Genomic DNA, 17818 nt, shown 5'->3' on the forward strand with positions numbered 1-17818 from the left:
ATATATATATATATATATATATATATATATATTCCATGTAAAGTGTCATTGCAGAAACAGACTTCAATGTATTTCATTGGAATTTTATGTGATAGACCAAGTGCTGCATTACTGTGAAGTTGACAGAAAATCATGTGTAGCTTTTGTATTCAGCTCCATTTAAATTACATTTATTGCTGTGCTGTTTAAATTAAATTTATGATTAATTTAATTTAAACATTAAATTCATCATAAAAAAGAGATTTAGTACTAAATGTATAAAATACAAGTAGAACAGCATGTATCTGAAACATCCCTGATATCAGCATCAAGACCAAAATGCCATAAGCAGTCATATATTTGTAGATTATAAGAAATAAGATTTTGATATGATTTTTTCCTATGTTACAACTGCCACTTTTTTCCATCAAAGTATTGACTTAAACTCCTATATCTTGCTGAAAAGTTATTTGGAAGTTAGTTTTGTCTTATTTTAAGTGCACTAAGAGATTTGCATTAAAAACTACACCCAAAATATTTGATAAGATTAAATTTTTGTGCTGTGTTTTAGAAAAAACATTGGAAAAACGGTCAAAAAATGGCATGCGTTATTATGTCTGTGTTTAAAACTATTAACCGTTTCTTTTTCATTTTTGGATGAAATTATTAAGAGTCATTGTGGAAGAATCAGAGAGCCTACTAGAGCCCTGGCCTAGTCAAAGCCCAGACCTAAATCCCATTGAGATTTTCTACAGATGCTTTGCGTCATAATTGACAGAGTTGGAGCTGATGAGCAAAACGGCACATGTTCAGATTCCTCTGGGGGGGAAAAAAAATTTAAAAAAAAACTTTTATCAATTTCCTTCAATTTCACAATTCTGCTCTGTTTTATATCACATAAAAGTTAACTTACTGCGGGAAAAGAAACATATCTTTTTATTCCCGTTCCATTCCTTTTTTATCCATCCTTCCTGTTGGAAAAACTTTCCTGCTTTGACAGCAGTGCATTATATCAAACTTTAATGCGCTCGCACTTATTCGTTACATTCTGCTTCAGCATCTGTCTTCACTTTTTTTCTATGAGAACGTTGCAATTTGCTCCTGTAAACTTTTCTAAAAATAGAAAAGGAAGGGGAAAAAAAACAAAAACTAAACTCATGACGTGCAGCGCTTCCGACGTGCAGGCCGCAGCGTTTTGTGTTTATTAACTCGGGTCTGAAAGTGAATTGGCTTCACTTTGTTTGCCTCCAATTGGACCTGCAACCGGCTGCAGCAGGTGATTCCCTGCTGCAGATGACGTCCCATCGCTCACGTCTTTGAATATCGGCGATTAAAATAAGTGCTTAATATGAGCCTGAAATAATTAAAGGGCAACCTTCTGTGACTTGTAAAGCGGTTTATGGAGCAGAGGGAAGTCTTGCGGCGTGGTAAGGCGCATGGCGTACCGTGTAATTTGGGAGCCATTAACTCTCACCCAATCCTACTTTTTGAAATTCCTCTGGAGCAGAAGGTGACATCAGCGAGCAATCCCACAATGCATCTCTGTGAGGACAATGGGGAGCTATTGTTCCTTGAGTCTTGGGTTCGAACCTGTGACCAGACCACAGTGGGTCTTGGTCAAGCTTTTCAACACATTCTGGCCGTCCAACCTTTACTCAAAAGTGTTTGTTTGTCTTCGTGTGATTTTGTGTGTTTTACTCCCCGTTCTCCTGTGTGATCTGTTAACCTCATGTACGTGTTTCTAACTTCTTCAGTCGTCTGTGATACTAGCAGGTCGAATTCCCGACGGTTCGCCTTGGTCTGCATGCCTGTGTCTGACTGAACAATCCGTCTGAACTTTTATTTTCTGTTTCCAGGGTGATAGAGGTTCTATAGGGTTAACAGGTTCTCCTGGACAAAAGGGAGAGAAGGTGTGGACCTGGAGATATGGAGGCCTTATTTTGTTATTATTCACTCCAAGGCTTAAAAAGTTGTGGTCTGGTAATAAATACACATCCGTTTTCGTTCCACAGGGCACCGGTGGTGTTCCTGGTATTGATGGTCTAACTGGTGACAAAGGGGACAAAGTAAGATGCAGACCGTTTTTAAATGCTGGTAGAAAAAAAAATGTACAAGCTTTTAGAATGTGCTTTAAGAATGTTTGATTTTTGTGTTTAGGGCGAAGCAGGCAGGGCCGGTGCTGCAGGGTTACCGGGTCCAGCCGGACAGAAGGTAGGTAATCCGTTTGCAGTGGGAATCTTTTACTATGTCACGATTCCATTTGGTTCCTATTTCTGAGGTCACAATTCTATTCAAAATTGGTTTTTGATAGGACAATTGACAAGCTTTTACAAGTAAAACTAGGGATGCACTGATCTTAAATTAATATCTGTATCCGTCCTGATATTGAAAAACATTCTGTGCCTGATCCATAAGGGCAGATCTATTCTGTTTAATTCTATGCTTTGTACCTTCATGCTTTATTATTTATTTTACATTATATTTAGAATTCCTAGTTGCATTTTTGAACCATTTGAAGGAAGTTTGTTGCAGTTTATTTGTTACATGTTTAACCAAAGTAGTCAACCTATTGTTTTTGTCAGTTTCAGTTTCTTTATTTATTTTACATCGACTGTTCTACTACTAATCGCACAGACTGAACAAATTAAAGTTGTTTTTACATGTTTGACCAAGTTTGTGAAGCTATTGGTAGATTTACATGTGATGTGCTGGAGCAGAGTTATCAAATAAATGTTTAATTCAGTATATTTATGTCTGCGTTTAAAAAAAGAAACATTTTAGGTTAATCCAGAACAGTCTTTCTGTATCGAATCGGCCAATACTAAACCCCAGATATCGATATTGGTATCGGTATCGAAAGTGAAAAACGTTAATCGGTGCGTCCCTACTTCAAACTGTGCTACTTATCTTTCTTCATTTTCCATATTTACAGAAAATGCTCACATACTTCTTGAAAAATGTTTTGTTTATTGCAATAGACGATTCATTTTGTTATGCAATCTGAAAATAGAAATACATTTTAGTTTACTTTTGCTAGCTTTCATAATAAACATTTGATGTCGTTCATATTTTAAAAATTCTTTGCGGCTCAAGGCAAGTTTTATTTTGCCATAGGGTCTAAACTCTAAGTTTTCAGTCAGTCAGCAGAGTAAACTGCATTGACACAGTGAGTTCATAAGCCCAGCAAATATATTTGTTCATTTTATGTTCTTCAGGGAATCCAAGGAGATGCAGGAATTCCAGGTGCTCCCGGACCGAAAGGCGTCTCTGTGAGTAACATGCTTCGCCTCCATCAGATAAATCTACTGATAAACGTACTTTAGCTGAAAACCGTCTATATGTTTTATTTTAGGGAGATTCTGGTGTGAAAGGAGAAAAAGGAACTCCAGGAGCTGGTGTAAGTTAACACGGGTCCACACTTTTTAAAAGCAGAACCTTTGCTTCCCTCATATTTCTTCCCGTTTCCAATGGATACAGGAGAAATACTCATCTTCACAGTGCAGCTATCCCCCAGTATGTCTTGATATTAAAACCATGATTTTAGGTTTTTACCTCCACCAAACTCTAAATCCTGATAAGAGACGGAACTTTCTGAGAAGGTGAGATCATGTTTTTTTTTTTCCTCGGAGGAATTGAAGAACTGAGGGGCGTAATTGTGCAAACAGATGGAGTTCACTTGATTCACTCTCCATGCTTCCTGTCTGGAATACTGCGGGGGCGTTTGGAGCTTTGTTGGTGTCTGAAGCTTTCCTTGAGAAACTTTCTGTTTATGTTGCTGCTGTTGGGATATTAGATTTCACTTCAGGTTGCTGGTAAAAATGTCCTCTCAAAGGTCCGTAGGTATGGTATTTTCAATTTTCAAAATGTTCGTTTTTTTTATTTTTTATCATTAAGTAAAATGCATACAAGCAATTTATAACAATCACTTCTATAGGATGCTAAGAGCTCAGAATTACAACACTGATTGCTTTGCCATATTGCAGGATACTGTTTAAAAGGTTTGGGAGCCTTACAGCTGCCAGGTTAAAGTCTGTCTGGGAGCCAAACAGTCAGTCAGTCATTGAACAATTTCCTGTTCGTGGAAGCTACTGGAAAAATACTTTCCTCTGTAAAGTGATAAAGGAAACAAGCGGTTTTTAAGACACATGTGGCAGATGTTTAAAATGAAGAAATGTGTTTTTGCCACACATATTAGTTCAGATTAATGACTCCCACTTTGTTCCTAGAAACATTATGTACTCATTAGGAATGACCCGAACCTTGTTTTGATTTCACTTTTCTTCCCATAAAAAGCTAACAGCCACTTTGATCTTGTTAAGCTTTATTTTCTCCACTTTGACATTTTTCCAACTTCGTGCTTCAGATCACACATCATTTTAGTTTCAGGACCTTGAATCCCCAGGGATTGCACTGATCTGAGATTTTATTTTCCAATTTTTGATCACCAGTTTTTATTCGTGAAACACTTTGATGCTGTTTTTAGCAGATTATTAGCTTTTATGTACTTCCAGATTTTATTAAATGCTTTTCATCTATTTTTTTTCACAATCTGAACACTGATTTGTTTTTTAAAAAAATGTTTGGAGTAAAATGAAATGTAAAGCTCTCATAAACAGATGAACGATTCAGAGCTGTCTTTCCTTCCATTGTGCAGTAAAATCTTCACAGAGTTATCTATTAATAAATCCAAACTAAAACAATATTGTATGACTTTTATAAGACAAATTTAACTTTGGAATCATAACTTAAAACTTCAAAGACAAATTTTGGACTATTTACAATCAGTTTTATTGTCAGTTTTAATAATATCCCTGCTAATTTCTCTTTAAAAACTGTAACATAAGGAGTCCAGTTAAATTTATTGTAGAGCACATTTCAGCAACAAGGCAGTTCAAAGTGCTTTACACCATAAAAACATAATAGAGTAGCCAGAAGAGAACATGCAAATAACACTACAAGGACTTTTTCTGCCCTGAGAATTTTTATATATATATATATATATATATATATATATATATATATATATATATATATATATATATAATATTGGCAAATATTTTATTGTATTTCTGCTGTGGGTGGGGTCCATCAAATTAGTACAGTTTTAGAAGGAAGGAAATGAACACCAGAATGAAGCACCAAAGAAGGTATTAGATGCAAATCAAGAAAAGATACAAGACATTTATCCCACATAAGATTCTGCTAGCTTAGCACAACTGATTATTTAATAATATTACTTACTTGTTAGCTACTGCTAGCATATTAATGACTTATTACCTTACTTTAGCAATGATTGTATCGACAATAGTTTCTAATATGTCAGCAAAGCAGCTTAGCAATTAAGCTGAAGTTAACATTTTTGCTAAGAATTGCAAGTCATAGGGCTGCACAGTGGCGCAGTTGGTAGAGCTGTTGCCTTGCAGCAAGAAGGTTTCCGGCCCCGGTCTTTCTGCATGGAGCTTGCATGTTCTCCCTGTGCATGCGTGGGTTTTCTCCGGGTACTCCGGTTTCCTCCCTCAGTCCAAAAACATGACTGTTAGGTTAATTGGCCTCTCCAAATTGCCCCTAGGTGTGAGTGTGTGTGTGTGCATGGTTGTGTGTCTCTGTGTTGCCCTGTGACAGACTGGCGACCTGTCCAGGATGTGCCCCGCCTCTCGCCCGGAACGTTAGCTGGGGATAGGCACCAACAACCCTCCCGACCCCACTGAGGGACAAGGGTGTTCAGAAAATGGATGGATGGATGGATTGCAAGTCTTTTTTTTTTCTTTTTTTATACTATGGCCAGAGATGCCATTGCCTCACTTTGTGAGAAAACAGTAGCTAGCAGTAGTTTTACATAAAGAAACTCAAATTTTAAACTGGTTTTAGCATCATATATTAACAACTAGCACTGAGAGAACAACTTTCACTACTAAAACACCATTCTCTGTTGGAATTCACTGTGTAATGTAGATCCTTACTGTAACTCTGAGAATACCAATAACCTGCCAAGTTGAAAGCTAAAAAAATATACAAACCAGCAGAGCAACATTCAGCCTTTGTGTTATCTGTTGAAAGTCCTGCTCTCTCTCGCTCTCCTGCAGCTTCAGTGACCTGCAGACATATTGTAGAAAATACAGTTTCCTGTGGAATATCTTCTTGCATATTACCTGTATTAGTCCAGTTCCAGTTCCTGGAAACAGAGGCTCCTGGATCTTCTAAATCTTTTTTTTTTAATGATTAACATAATCCAACTATTTTCTCCTACCTCTGCTTGAAAACATTTGACATAAGCCTTGTTTACATTTTAGGGTCTTCCGGGTGTAGACGGATTGCCTGGAAAACCCGGACTACCTGGAAAAGATGTGAGTTTAATCAAATGATCAAGGTTTTGTTTTTACAAGGAAACTTTAATTTAGATTTTCTGATTTTTTTTTTTTTTTGTCCCTCAGGGTCTGAGAGGACTGACTGGAGCGCCTGGACCAAACGGAATCAAAGGCAACAAGGTTTGCACACCTTCCCGCTGCCATTCGCATCCCATTCTCAGGAATACAGAATACTGCCATGAGCATAATGTCAACAAGTCAAGCTGATATGATTATTTTAAACTGGAAATCTTCCAAGGCTTCCCAAGCTTACAGTCTGCTCTCACCAGACATTCCTCAGTCTCCTCGTTGCACCATCAAACCCGTCTCGCTCCATTTGTCTAAGAAAATAAAAAGCGGAGTTCGTTTCGTCTGTCTGCAATTACTGGCTTTGATGATTCTCCCAGTGATGCACATTTGCTTGTAACACCACACCCTGCTGTATGTACACATCAGAAGGCACGCATAGAAAAGTCCCGCAAGGATACATCCACCACAAGTTCCACTTTGCTTCGGCTTACAATAAGTACACGGTTAAACGTGACTCATTTAATGGATTACGGTAGCAGCTGTGTTATTATCACATTGCTTCATGGTCTTTATTTATGGGGGTATTTTCATCCTGATGATGTTTGTTCTTGCGTGAACTCTGCCATAGGGGGAGAGAGGACTTCCTGGATTACCTGGGGATATGGTGAGTATCAACAAAGTCAAAAAAGTAAAAACGGCTGAAGTTATTAACAGTTGTTTGCAGTGGTGAACAATTTATTATCTTTTTTTTATGTAAGCTGGACGTTGAGTCTGTAATAAAATATATCTAATAAATCTATCTAATTTGGAGTAACAAGTTTCAAAGGAGAGGTAGAACTCTGATTGCCATTTAATTTAGGCTGGTTAAGCTTTGAGAGTGCTTGAGGTATTGCTTAAATGAATAGTTCAGAGTTTGATTTTTTTAAAGTGGGGTTTTGTGGAATAGTTCTGAGCAGTCAGTTCTCTACCCACTTTCTGATAAGGATCAAGGAGACATTTAAAAAAGCTTGATGTACATATTTATTTATCACCAGAAGATTTAAATAAGTACCACTATTTAGCATGTAATTAAAGCTGCAGTATGTAACTTTTATAAAAAAGTTTTTTTTTTTTTTTTTTTTTTTTTTTTTACATATTTGTTGAAACTATCTCTATGTTGTGACTCTAGTATGAGACAGGTAATCTGCAAAAAAAATGTTTCTCTATATTCTCCAAGTGCTCTCAGTTATAACTAGAAACAACCAATCAGAGGCAGGAGGCGTGACTTAGTGCTGTCAATTACACTCTGTGTATTGACTCTCATGCCCATTTTGCTGCCCCTTCTCTTGTTCTCTGCTACGCTGCAGCAGGGAACAGGCACCTGTTGCTAAATCACCTGTTGTGATTTAGCATTCACCTGTTGTGAATGCTAAATCTAATTAGCATAGCCACCAATGATGCCTGATAAATAGTTTCCCTGTAATAGCTAGTTGTTTCTCCTCTATTAGCACATTTAGCAACGAATACATGAGGTTGATTGACAGTGCTAAGACCCTCCTCCGGGTGCTGATTGGTTGCTTTTTGGTCAGAAATGGCGCATCTCTTCATACAGCAATAGCAGCTCAGGTAGCAGGTGAAGGAGATCGATCTTCACCTGTCTGATAGTATACTGATTATCTGTCTGATAATCAGTATACTAGATTATACTGATTATCTGTCTGATAGTATACTGTCACGACATGATGACAGCTTTAACAAATATGTAAAAATATATATTTTTAAAATTACATACTGCAACTTTAAAGTTTCCACTTATATCATCTCATCAGTGAGTTGTCAGGCTTTTCTGGCACATTAATATTTTTTGAAATGTAAAAGTAACCATTACTTGAAATATTCTGATAATTTATTTATTTACTTTTTATTTACTATTAAAGGTGCAACAAGAAGGCCTACGAGGTGAAAGGGTAAGTTACTATCTGCCACGAAGCATATTTCAACTATTTGGCTCATGAACACAAAAGATTATTATTATGTGATATTTTTGTCACCAGCATCCACTTCATTGGGCGTTCCAGCAGATTTCTGTGCTTAATTATTATTAATAATAAATAGCATAGTCAAGTCACAACAAATAAAGCTAATGTCTTATAAAGTCATGTTTTTGTTCTTATGAAATATAAAGAAGAATAATATAAAGCAGAATGTTGGGAACACACAACGATAATAGTATTAAAATATATATTAAAAACAGCATTAAGAATAATGTACTGTACAGTAAGGACAAAATTCTAACATGAAATACTTAGCAGTTATCCAAAATATCATACAAAAGAATGTGAAACTGAGGAGAATAATTATGGAAAGATGTAACAAAATATGCATGTGTATTTGTGCATTTTACGACATCATTTACAGTGCATAAAAATAAAACTACAAACATTGGAGATGTGCTAATACTATTTGAAATTTTATTTCAAAAAAGGTAAAACTAATTCTGAGCATGAGTTTTAAATTGGCTGTCAGAATTTTAAGGCAAATTAAAAATAAGATAAACTTAAAATACAAAAAGATATCACTTTCTAGCGGAATTATAATAAGTAAGCATATGGTAGCTTGTGATTATTGGTATTGTTTAAACCTTTTGCAAGTATGTCTCTACTGATGAGACTATAACTGGTAAAGAATTTATCTTCAATGCTAACAGTTGTTTCTGGCTGGAATACAATTAGCATGGCCGTGCACAGACCAGTTAGCATGGTGTGCACTAGTGGTAAATGGCCTGTATTTATAGTACTTCATCAACCCAGAGGACTCCAAAGCACTTAACACTACTTTCAGTCATTCACACACTGATTCACATACTGACCAGTTCTGTGACCTGACTAGCCCTCCCCACATCATCGTCTACTCAGTCAGCTAAACTTTTTAGTGATTTTGATAGATATCTAAATGCCATGTCCAAATCCTGAACTTAAACTAGTGATTAGGTGAAGACAGATTTCCAAATGAGTTTTATGCAGGACTTATTAAGTCAATAAACCAAATACCCGCCTCCTAAGATTAGCATTGGGTACCGTCACAAACTCTAAAGTGGCATTTTTGAAGTCTGGGACCAGACAGCTAGCCTCTGCCACTCTACCACCTTAGTTTATATTTTTGTAAATCTCTATATACCTCATACTCCCATATGCTGCTCTTGTTTCAGGGAGAGCCTGGACCTCCTGGGCCTCCTGGAGCAGACGGTCGACCAGGACCAGCTGTAAGAATTACATTTTAGCTTCTGACTTGTGATGTCAAGGGAAAACAGACTATTTGACTGTATATCCCACTCAGGCTGTATTAACTCTGACTAATAATTTGTTTCTCAGGGTCCTGCTGGTCCACCGGGTCTGCCTGGTGAGCACGGCGATCCTGGCCAAATGGTAAGACTTTGACAGAACTTAAATGTGACTAATATGGTAGTATAAGCTACTTGTACATACAAACATCAATCTTTTCTGGATCGAGGTGTCTGCATTGTGTATTAGGAAAAGGCATCATAAAGGTTAACATTTTAGATTTGCATGTACATCCACAATAGGCTTTACAAAAAAAATATAATGGATATTCTTTTTCAGCAATATTAGCAAGACTGACAAATGTATTAGAGTCAAAATTCTGCAGAAGTACCAATGGACCACACACGTGTTATCGTGTACCAATAGTATGTAATTACTATGTTATTACATAATTACTACATTATAAAGTAATGTTTACTGTTACTACAAAGTTACTTTGTTCTTACATAGTAGTAACTATGTTGTTACATAGTAGTAATTATGTTGTTACATAGTAGTAGCTATGTTACATAGTGGTTACTTTGCTGTTACATAGTAGTAACAATGTTATTACATAGTTATATGTGCTATGTGTCAAAATTTAAAGTTTCTTATTCAGCTGGCAATAGAAGGAAGAATTGAACCAGAAAATACATAGAGCTAAAGCAGTCCTGAAGGAAACTTAGCTAGGGTTTAAGGCATTCAGGAACAACTAATACAATGGATCGTATATTTAAATCAGCACAACTCTAAAGTCATGTAAATAATGTAATTACTGCAGTCTTCTTCAAAAATTACTAAATAATAACTTTCTTAAGGTGGTTGTACCTGCTCATCATTTATTATTTGAAATCAAAGGATTACTTTGAGAAACCTTTTTATCAAGCACATCGTATGTTCACTTTGGAAAAAAGTGAAGGTTTTAAATGAACTTGCCAAGCATATATTATGGTCCAACAAAGCATTTGGCTTTTCCAAAGATGGACGCTAAGTGCTTCTGTCCCAAGACAAAAAGGACCTTTCAAATTGTTGTCAGAAATATGCCAAAAGCCCGAGCTCTGTTATGGCATGGAGTGTTGTCAGTGCTCTTAACAAAGGTCATTTAAACTTCTGTGAGAAGAAAAAGGTCATAGCTATCAAGACACATTATAATATTTTAATCAGCAATAACTCTGCATATTAATATATTTACAGGGAGTTTGCGACAACTGAAAGCTGTATTGCTTGTTAAGCCAAACAGAATATCCAATATTGGCTTTCTCCAGTCTTATAAAACGTTCAGTCTTTTTAACATTAAAAATATCAAAACACACAAGAATTATTTTGTGAGCTCACCATGAAAAGACAATTTTGTACATTAGCTCTGCATAGAAAAAAAAAAAAAAAAAAAAAAAAAAATTTTGAAATAAAATCTGCACGTCCCTGAATCTGTACAGAGACAGCAAGCCAGATAAATGCTCATTTTAAGGTAAAAAAATATGATCATTCTTTAAAAAAATTAAAACTCTTAATATGCAAGAATACAACTTTTAACTGATGAAAGTTGATGTTTAAATGAGATGCAAGAGAATTTCTGATGTTGTGGGAGGAAAATTGAGACATAAGGACCTTATTGTGAGCACCTGACTCATCAGTAAGTGTGTTGGAATAAAACTCCTCAGCTGCTCAGCTGGACAGTCCAAGTTTCAGAGAGGCCGTGCTTTGATCCCACCAAGACATCCCATGCTAAATTGATAATAATGTGGTGTTTTGTTTTTATATTGAAAGGCTGTGCAGGAAATGAAAACATGTCAGAGGTCACCACATCTAGTACCGGTAGTTGGACATTCTAAAATGCTTAATGTGAAAAACACATCAGGTGAAAAATGTTGGTTAATGTCACAAAACAGCATTCAATAATTAGCTAAATTGCCTGCTGTGATGAGTGAAAACTCCAGCTGGAATCATTGTGTATTATGTAAACATCAAAATTGGCTAAATTAAATCACCACTTTGCCGAGTCTATTTGGTACTTCTCAGAATTTGTGTTAATTTAATTCTTTTGATAAGGCATTGAGTAGTTTTAATACTTGAAAGAGTTAAAGCTCTTTCAAGTATCCCTATAAAACTTTTTCCCTTCCAATACGATACCGGTATCACAGCTTTGAGTATTGGACATTGCTGATATTGACCCGATACGATATATGAATCATACATACTTTTATTGCTTATTTTTGGGTGAAAAGGTATCGAACACAAACTTTACAGTTAGAGGAAGAAAATGAAACAAGTTTATCCTTGTTTCTTTTTTTGTTTGTTCATTAATTATTTTACCACAGATATAGCCATCATTGGCTTTTGCAATATTCAATTCAGCTCAATTCAATTCAGTTTATTTCTATAGCTCTAATTCACAACTTTGAGGCAGCTTGCCAAAAAAGTAATTTAAATTCAATCATACATAGATTCCAATTGATCCTAATTACCAAGCAGTACATTAAGCTGTGTTCATCTATTAATTTAAAAAAAAAAAGTTTTCTTATAAAGAGAACTCAACAAGTTGCGTGTAGTCATTGCTGTGTGGCATAGGGAAAACAACCACTCCTCACACAGAAAACCCCAACTTTGATGTAAACGGGCAAACTTGTAGATGTCATTTAAAACGTCTTGATATTCTGTATTAAACTGTTCCAGGTTTTATGATTCTTGAATGAAAGCAGCTTTCTTCAGAAGTGGTTTCCTAAAGTCCCCCCAAAAAACCAGTTGCGCAGGCTTCCCTGTGTGGTTTGAGACGGAAGTTGTTTCTGGTGGATATGAACCTTATTGAATGCTCACTGATGTTCTTCTTTAATTAAATTTTATTAATCCACACTGTTTCTTTTCAGGGAAAGAAAGGTGAAAATGGACTGCCGGGAATTGAAGGCCTTCCTGGACCTCCAGTAGGAACAAAATCCTTGTTATTACACAAATTTCCTTCCTTTTATAACAAATGTGGCAAGATAACTTTAGGAATTACAGAATAGTCACAATGGATCTGGTAAAAACCTATATTTTACTATGTGGATGTGTACATATTTTTGTTTACTTTATATCCTGTTGGTTTCTCTTTTTTTGAGTTTATGCTAATGGTTTACAAAGAATTTGATATGCTATACCCTTTTAGACCAAAAAGATCAGGCGCATTTTATTTTATCTGGCTGGTGTTGATGCTCTTTCTAAAAAGTTGATGTACATAAATCTGTGTCACTTTAATCCATAATAAATTGAGTCTTTCCTGTTTTATAATCTCATAAAATTACATAAAATTAATTGGTGTTACACAGTTATGTCAAAGCTTCTTCAAGTATCTAATATTGATTTACTTGTTAAGCTTAGCTAAAGTGCTGTCAGTAGCATGTCGCTAGCATGTTGACTAACATTGACTCACTATGTTTAGTATGAATTACTACATTTGTTCGTTAAGCTAAAACTGGCTTAAATGTTAAGGTTAGCTAAATTTCTGTTGAACCATCAGTAGCAGACTGTTTTATAGGGAATGAAGAGAAATTCATGTTAATTAAATAAGTAGCTGCAAAATGTTTGGTCTGTTAACACTTTGCTGCAATAAGTGGAACATAGACAAAAAACATAAGCAGCAAATTGTGCAAGATTATGTGCTAAATTTATTTGCGGGTAGAAATACTGGCCAAGATTAAGCAAGCAGGAAAATCTGCTACGTGCCGCCCTCTAGTGGCTTATCAGAGTTACTTGTTCACATTTCCTACTTATTAATGCAATCATTTAGAAAGATATTACTGTAGAACAGTCAAGGCAGCTGAAAATTTCATCATCATCAGTGTGAGCAACTCTATTAAAAACAAACAAAAGAGATCTGAGCTCTCTGTCTGACACTCTATTAGTTAGCATAGTAAATGACCGGACCATTAGAACAAGGCTGAAAAGATGTGGTTTGTTTGGAAAGTCTGTCAGGAAAACTTTTCATTACAAAACTTTTCATTATAAAAAAAATACTGCAGAAAAACTTTCCAAGTTTTCAAAGCTACATCTGAATAAACCACAATAATTTTATGGTAATGTAATTCAGACCAAAGAAAAGATGTTTGGTCTAAAGGCAGCTGTGTGTTTTTTATTTTTTATTATTTTTTTTTATTTCAGCCTATATGCACATGCACTTTCTATCTGTTGCAAAGCATGGTGGTGGAGGAATGATGATTTGCCTTGTAGATACAGGAGTTTTGTTGTCATTGATTTTGTTTCACATTTCTATGAGGGAACATTGACTCAAGAACATATCTGTCATGGGTCTTTAACATCTGGGACTCTTAACTTTGTTTTTAAATCTAACATTAATAAAATTTAAATCAAACAATACATAGCATGAGAACAATTTAAAAAAAAAATTAAACAATTTTCTGTTTAAAAGCAATGCATGATGTACATTTATTTCCACAAAAGGATATGTACAGTTTTCTCAAGAAAATGAAACTAGTGATGTAAGATATTCTTTTTTAGGCTCTAAGCCTTAAAATATGGAGAATTCAGTTCAGAAAAAAATATTCACCCTATTTTTGAAAATTATTAAAATATATTCATGGCTGCATAAACATAAAGAAAATACATGCTACATAATGTCTTATGAGATAAGCTGGGAAAAAAAACTATTCTAAAGACTCATGTATGTTTATTCAAGACAAAAGAAAAAGCTCTTTGGATTGTAAATGTTAATAAACACAGCAGGTATTCAACCATTCAAAATAATGATCAAGGTGTCGCATTGGGTGCCATATGGAGTAATAAATCTGTTGTGTTTTACACCCATGAGACCAGTTTTATTATTATTACTCTACAACTTGGTAAAAGCCTGGATATTTTTATGTCCTGAAACATAAAAGTTACACACCTGGGGTGTACTTTCTACTCTTCAGTAATCTATACCTGAATGATTGTTGAGAAGTATATTTGTTGTTCATTATTGTAATAAAAAAAATCACATTTAATGGTTAAGTACATGATGAAATATCATTTCAAACAATGTTTTTTTCCCCTTCTTTTTAAGGGTCCGCTCGGTCCGCCGGGTCCACCGGGGGGACCGGGACCAATGGGACAGCCTGTGAGTGATGAGCTAAAATCAGTGTTTAACATTGCCTTCTGAAATTGTTATGGAAATAAACATGTTTTGGGTACAACTGATAGACACTAAAGTACCTCCTGTGTGTTTTCCCAGGGACTACCTGGTGAACTAGGATTTCCGGGTAAACCAGGAGAGCCAGGAAAACCTGTGAGTTTAGTTTGTAATCCTAAAAACGTGTCATTCTGTTTTTTTTTAACCTTTACTAAAGGTTTGGAGTTTGTCCTCAGCCACTGTAACCATTTATCTCATGATCTTTTAAGGGAATACCTGGGAAGGATGGCCTGGATGGTCTTGCTGGTACTGATGGCTCTGTGGTCAGTACAAGCCTCAAAATTCCTCTTTTAACCCTCAAACACCTGATCACAATTGTGTCAGTAACTACTTTTTGATATCTATAAACAGTTCAGCAAGCTTCAGACCCAAATCTAATGCCCAAATGCTTATGGAAACACACAACACAAATGGCCATTGAAGCTTTTGAGGGTGAAAATCAAAGCACAAACATACAGAACTGTCAGCATGTGACTGTCAGATTTCTGTAGTTTTTGAAACATTTCAGCATCACAGAAAAGCAAAACCGTGGAATCTGCAATGGGGCAATTGCTTTTCCAAAAGTGAAGCATTTGATCAGCGTATTTTTAATCCAAACTTACATGTGACATGTTGTCTATCATCTGTAAAGAGCTTTTTGCGATTAAATGGATGCTCTCTTAATGTTGATCTTTTGTCCTCAAAGGGGCCCAGAGGAGAACGGGGAACAGACGGTTTTCCTGGAAAGCCTGGACCTAAGGTACCACTACTTCATCTATCCCTGGAACACACACAGACTGAGGGAATCCACATTATATGTGACCCCAGGAGGTGGCATATGTTTTCTCCATGTGTAAAGCTGACATTTTGGTGGCTATGTCTCTTATCTGCAGGGTGATGAAGGGCCTCCTGGACCAAGAGGTCCTCCAGGGGAGAGAGTAAGTTCAGACCCTTTCTTATTTAGGACCTGAGATACTTTTATTGAAACAGAAAGTGTGCTTTACAAAGTCATGTAAATTTCTTAACAGGGAGAAGCTGGGGCCCCCGGTCAACCAGGTGCTGATGGTGTACGAGGAGACAGAGGGACTCCGGTAGGAATTAACACCAAAATACTGATTGGAACTGGATGAAAGACCTTTTGTCCAAGCCTAGACAAATTATCTGGAGTATTAGGTGGAACATTACTTGTTATAATATGTAAGAGAAGTCACGATGCTAACAGCAACTAGCCTGCTCACTAAAAACATCAGTTATAGCAGTTGATTTAAGTTTGGGTTTATATTATTAATTACTCCCAGTTTGGAGCACAGACTGGGAGCAATAATTATGGAACAGAACATACCACCAGTACTGGTTCACTGCTGTTGACTGCTGCATTATAATACATTTGCTTTTACCTTGCATATTATTTATTACTGAATTTCAAACAAATACAAGTAAGGTAAGGGCAGCCTGAAAACAGCAGGTAGTAGAGTAGACTACTGCCTGTTTATGGTTTAGTTTGTGTTTCAGTATTCAGATTTTTTTGTGGAACGTGAATCCAAATATTCACAGAAATTTGCCATTTTGCACACTTTTTCATAGAACACATCTAAAATATTTGAAGTGAAATGCAGCTTGGGAACCTTTAATATCTGTGCATTATGCTACTGATGTGCTACTGGCTGGTGTTTGCCAAGCAGCCAATCTAGGAGTACCATTTCTGTTCCTTGGGCTGATTGACTGATTGACATAAATGGTTGGGTCAGATGAGCGTGTGATGTCGCATCGTAACGATTTGTGAATTCAATTGAAGTCGTATTGTAAACATCATTTCTAGCTGTAAAATAGAAAAGTTTAAGGGGAATCAATGTTTTTGACAATAAAATGAAAACATTTAAACTTCCCTTTTGTATATTTAAAACTGATGTGCCAGAAATGTGTGGAAACTCAGTTATTTGCTTCTTCTGTTCTTAATAAAGGGAGAAAGAGGAACAGAGGGACCATTTGGGCCAAAAGGTGAAAAGGGTGACAAGGTAAATGTTGGGAAACACTTCAAGATGGCTGCTGTGGTTGTTGCTTTGTAGTGGCTACACTGAGGTAGTTACCATGCGGACTCTGTGAACATGCCGTCTCTCGCCTCAGGGTGAAGTTGGGCCACGGGGACTCCCTGGAGTTCCAGGAAACGTAAGTTGACCACCAGCCATTTTTCATGTAGAGTACAAGTCTCTACTGCAGTTTAAGTTACCATATTCTGTGATGCGTTGTGTTGACAGGTTGCTAATGTCATCCCAGAGCCTGGAGAGCCGGTGAGTAGACACTTATACTTAAGAACACTTTTCTACTGTAACTTTGTGCTGCAATTTTAAACTAACGTTCAGCTCTCCTGTCTCACAGGGGAAGCCGGGAGAGAAGGGGGAGAAAGGGGACCAAGGAAAACCAGGAGAATCGGTGATGCTTTTTTTTCCCTTTTTTTTCCTCTAAGAAAATAGTAAAAAGCACATCTGGTAATGTGCTCACATATCCACTAGATGTCAGCAGAGATTTTTCTTCAACATATAAAATTGTCCTGAACTCAGCAGCCTGGAAGCTGTTCAGGACATCGTGTACGTCCAGCAGTCACATGCAGAGAGGGGGACAGGGGGTGCTTGAGCACCTGCCCCTTTTGCTCCTTGCCCCCAAGTGTCCTTTTGGTCAATTTTTTTTTTTTTTTGTAATATTTTCTAAGCATTCTTCTGGCACGTACGTATGACATGTACTAAAATTATTTGGTTTTATGTTGGTTTTTTTTGGGTTTTTTTGTGAAAACATAATAAGCCCTCTGGTCACCTTGTTTCCTTTGACCTTTTGCCCGTGACGCATGACGCAATTACCTCTCGCGCAGTGAAATAAAGCAGCTAACTGCAGAGTTCAAAGTGACATATACAATCAAAGTAGCTTTGATTGTATATTTCACAATTTTGTAATTTATCATTGTTTATTAAACTCTGAAAGCTGAGAGGCTTTGTTAATATTCTGTCCTAGAATGCTGTTAGATGGGCCCCTTT

At 36.4% G+C, this 17818-nt stretch overlaps 1 protein-coding gene across 1 annotated transcript in view; it reads left to right on the plus strand.

Moving 5' to 3' along the window:
- The window catches only part of col22a1 (collagen, type XXII, alpha 1), an 86473-nt gene that overhangs the window by 33281 nt on the left and 35374 nt on the right, over positions 1–17818 (plus strand). Inside the window, exons 13-34 of the mRNA XM_015047794.1 lie at positions 1836–1889; positions 1992–2045; positions 2137–2190; positions 3195–3248; positions 3332–3376; positions 6270–6323; positions 6411–6464; positions 6982–7017; positions 8270–8299; positions 9541–9594; positions 9704–9757; positions 12517–12570; positions 14688–14741; positions 14856–14909; positions 15023–15076; positions 15499–15552; positions 15686–15730; positions 15821–15883; positions 16754–16807; positions 16917–16958; positions 17048–17080; positions 17169–17222. Coding sequence (XP_014903280.1) covers positions 1836–1889; positions 1992–2045; positions 2137–2190; positions 3195–3248; positions 3332–3376; positions 6270–6323; positions 6411–6464; positions 6982–7017; positions 8270–8299; positions 9541–9594; positions 9704–9757; positions 12517–12570; positions 14688–14741; positions 14856–14909; positions 15023–15076; positions 15499–15552; positions 15686–15730; positions 15821–15883; positions 16754–16807; positions 16917–16958; positions 17048–17080; positions 17169–17222 — 1104 coding nt within the window. The remainder of the gene's footprint in view (positions 1–1835; positions 1890–1991; positions 2046–2136; positions 2191–3194; positions 3249–3331; positions 3377–6269; positions 6324–6410; positions 6465–6981; positions 7018–8269; positions 8300–9540; positions 9595–9703; positions 9758–12516; positions 12571–14687; positions 14742–14855; positions 14910–15022; positions 15077–15498; positions 15553–15685; positions 15731–15820; positions 15884–16753; positions 16808–16916; positions 16959–17047; positions 17081–17168; positions 17223–17818) is intronic.

The sequence above is a fragment of the Poecilia latipinna genome, unplaced genomic scaffold, assembly GCF_001443285.1.
Source record: "Poecilia latipinna isolate Pla-1442-1.1 unplaced genomic scaffold, P_latipinna-1.0 Scaffold843, whole genome shotgun sequence".
NCBI lineage: Eukaryota > Metazoa > Chordata > Actinopteri > Cyprinodontiformes > Poeciliidae > Poecilia > Poecilia latipinna.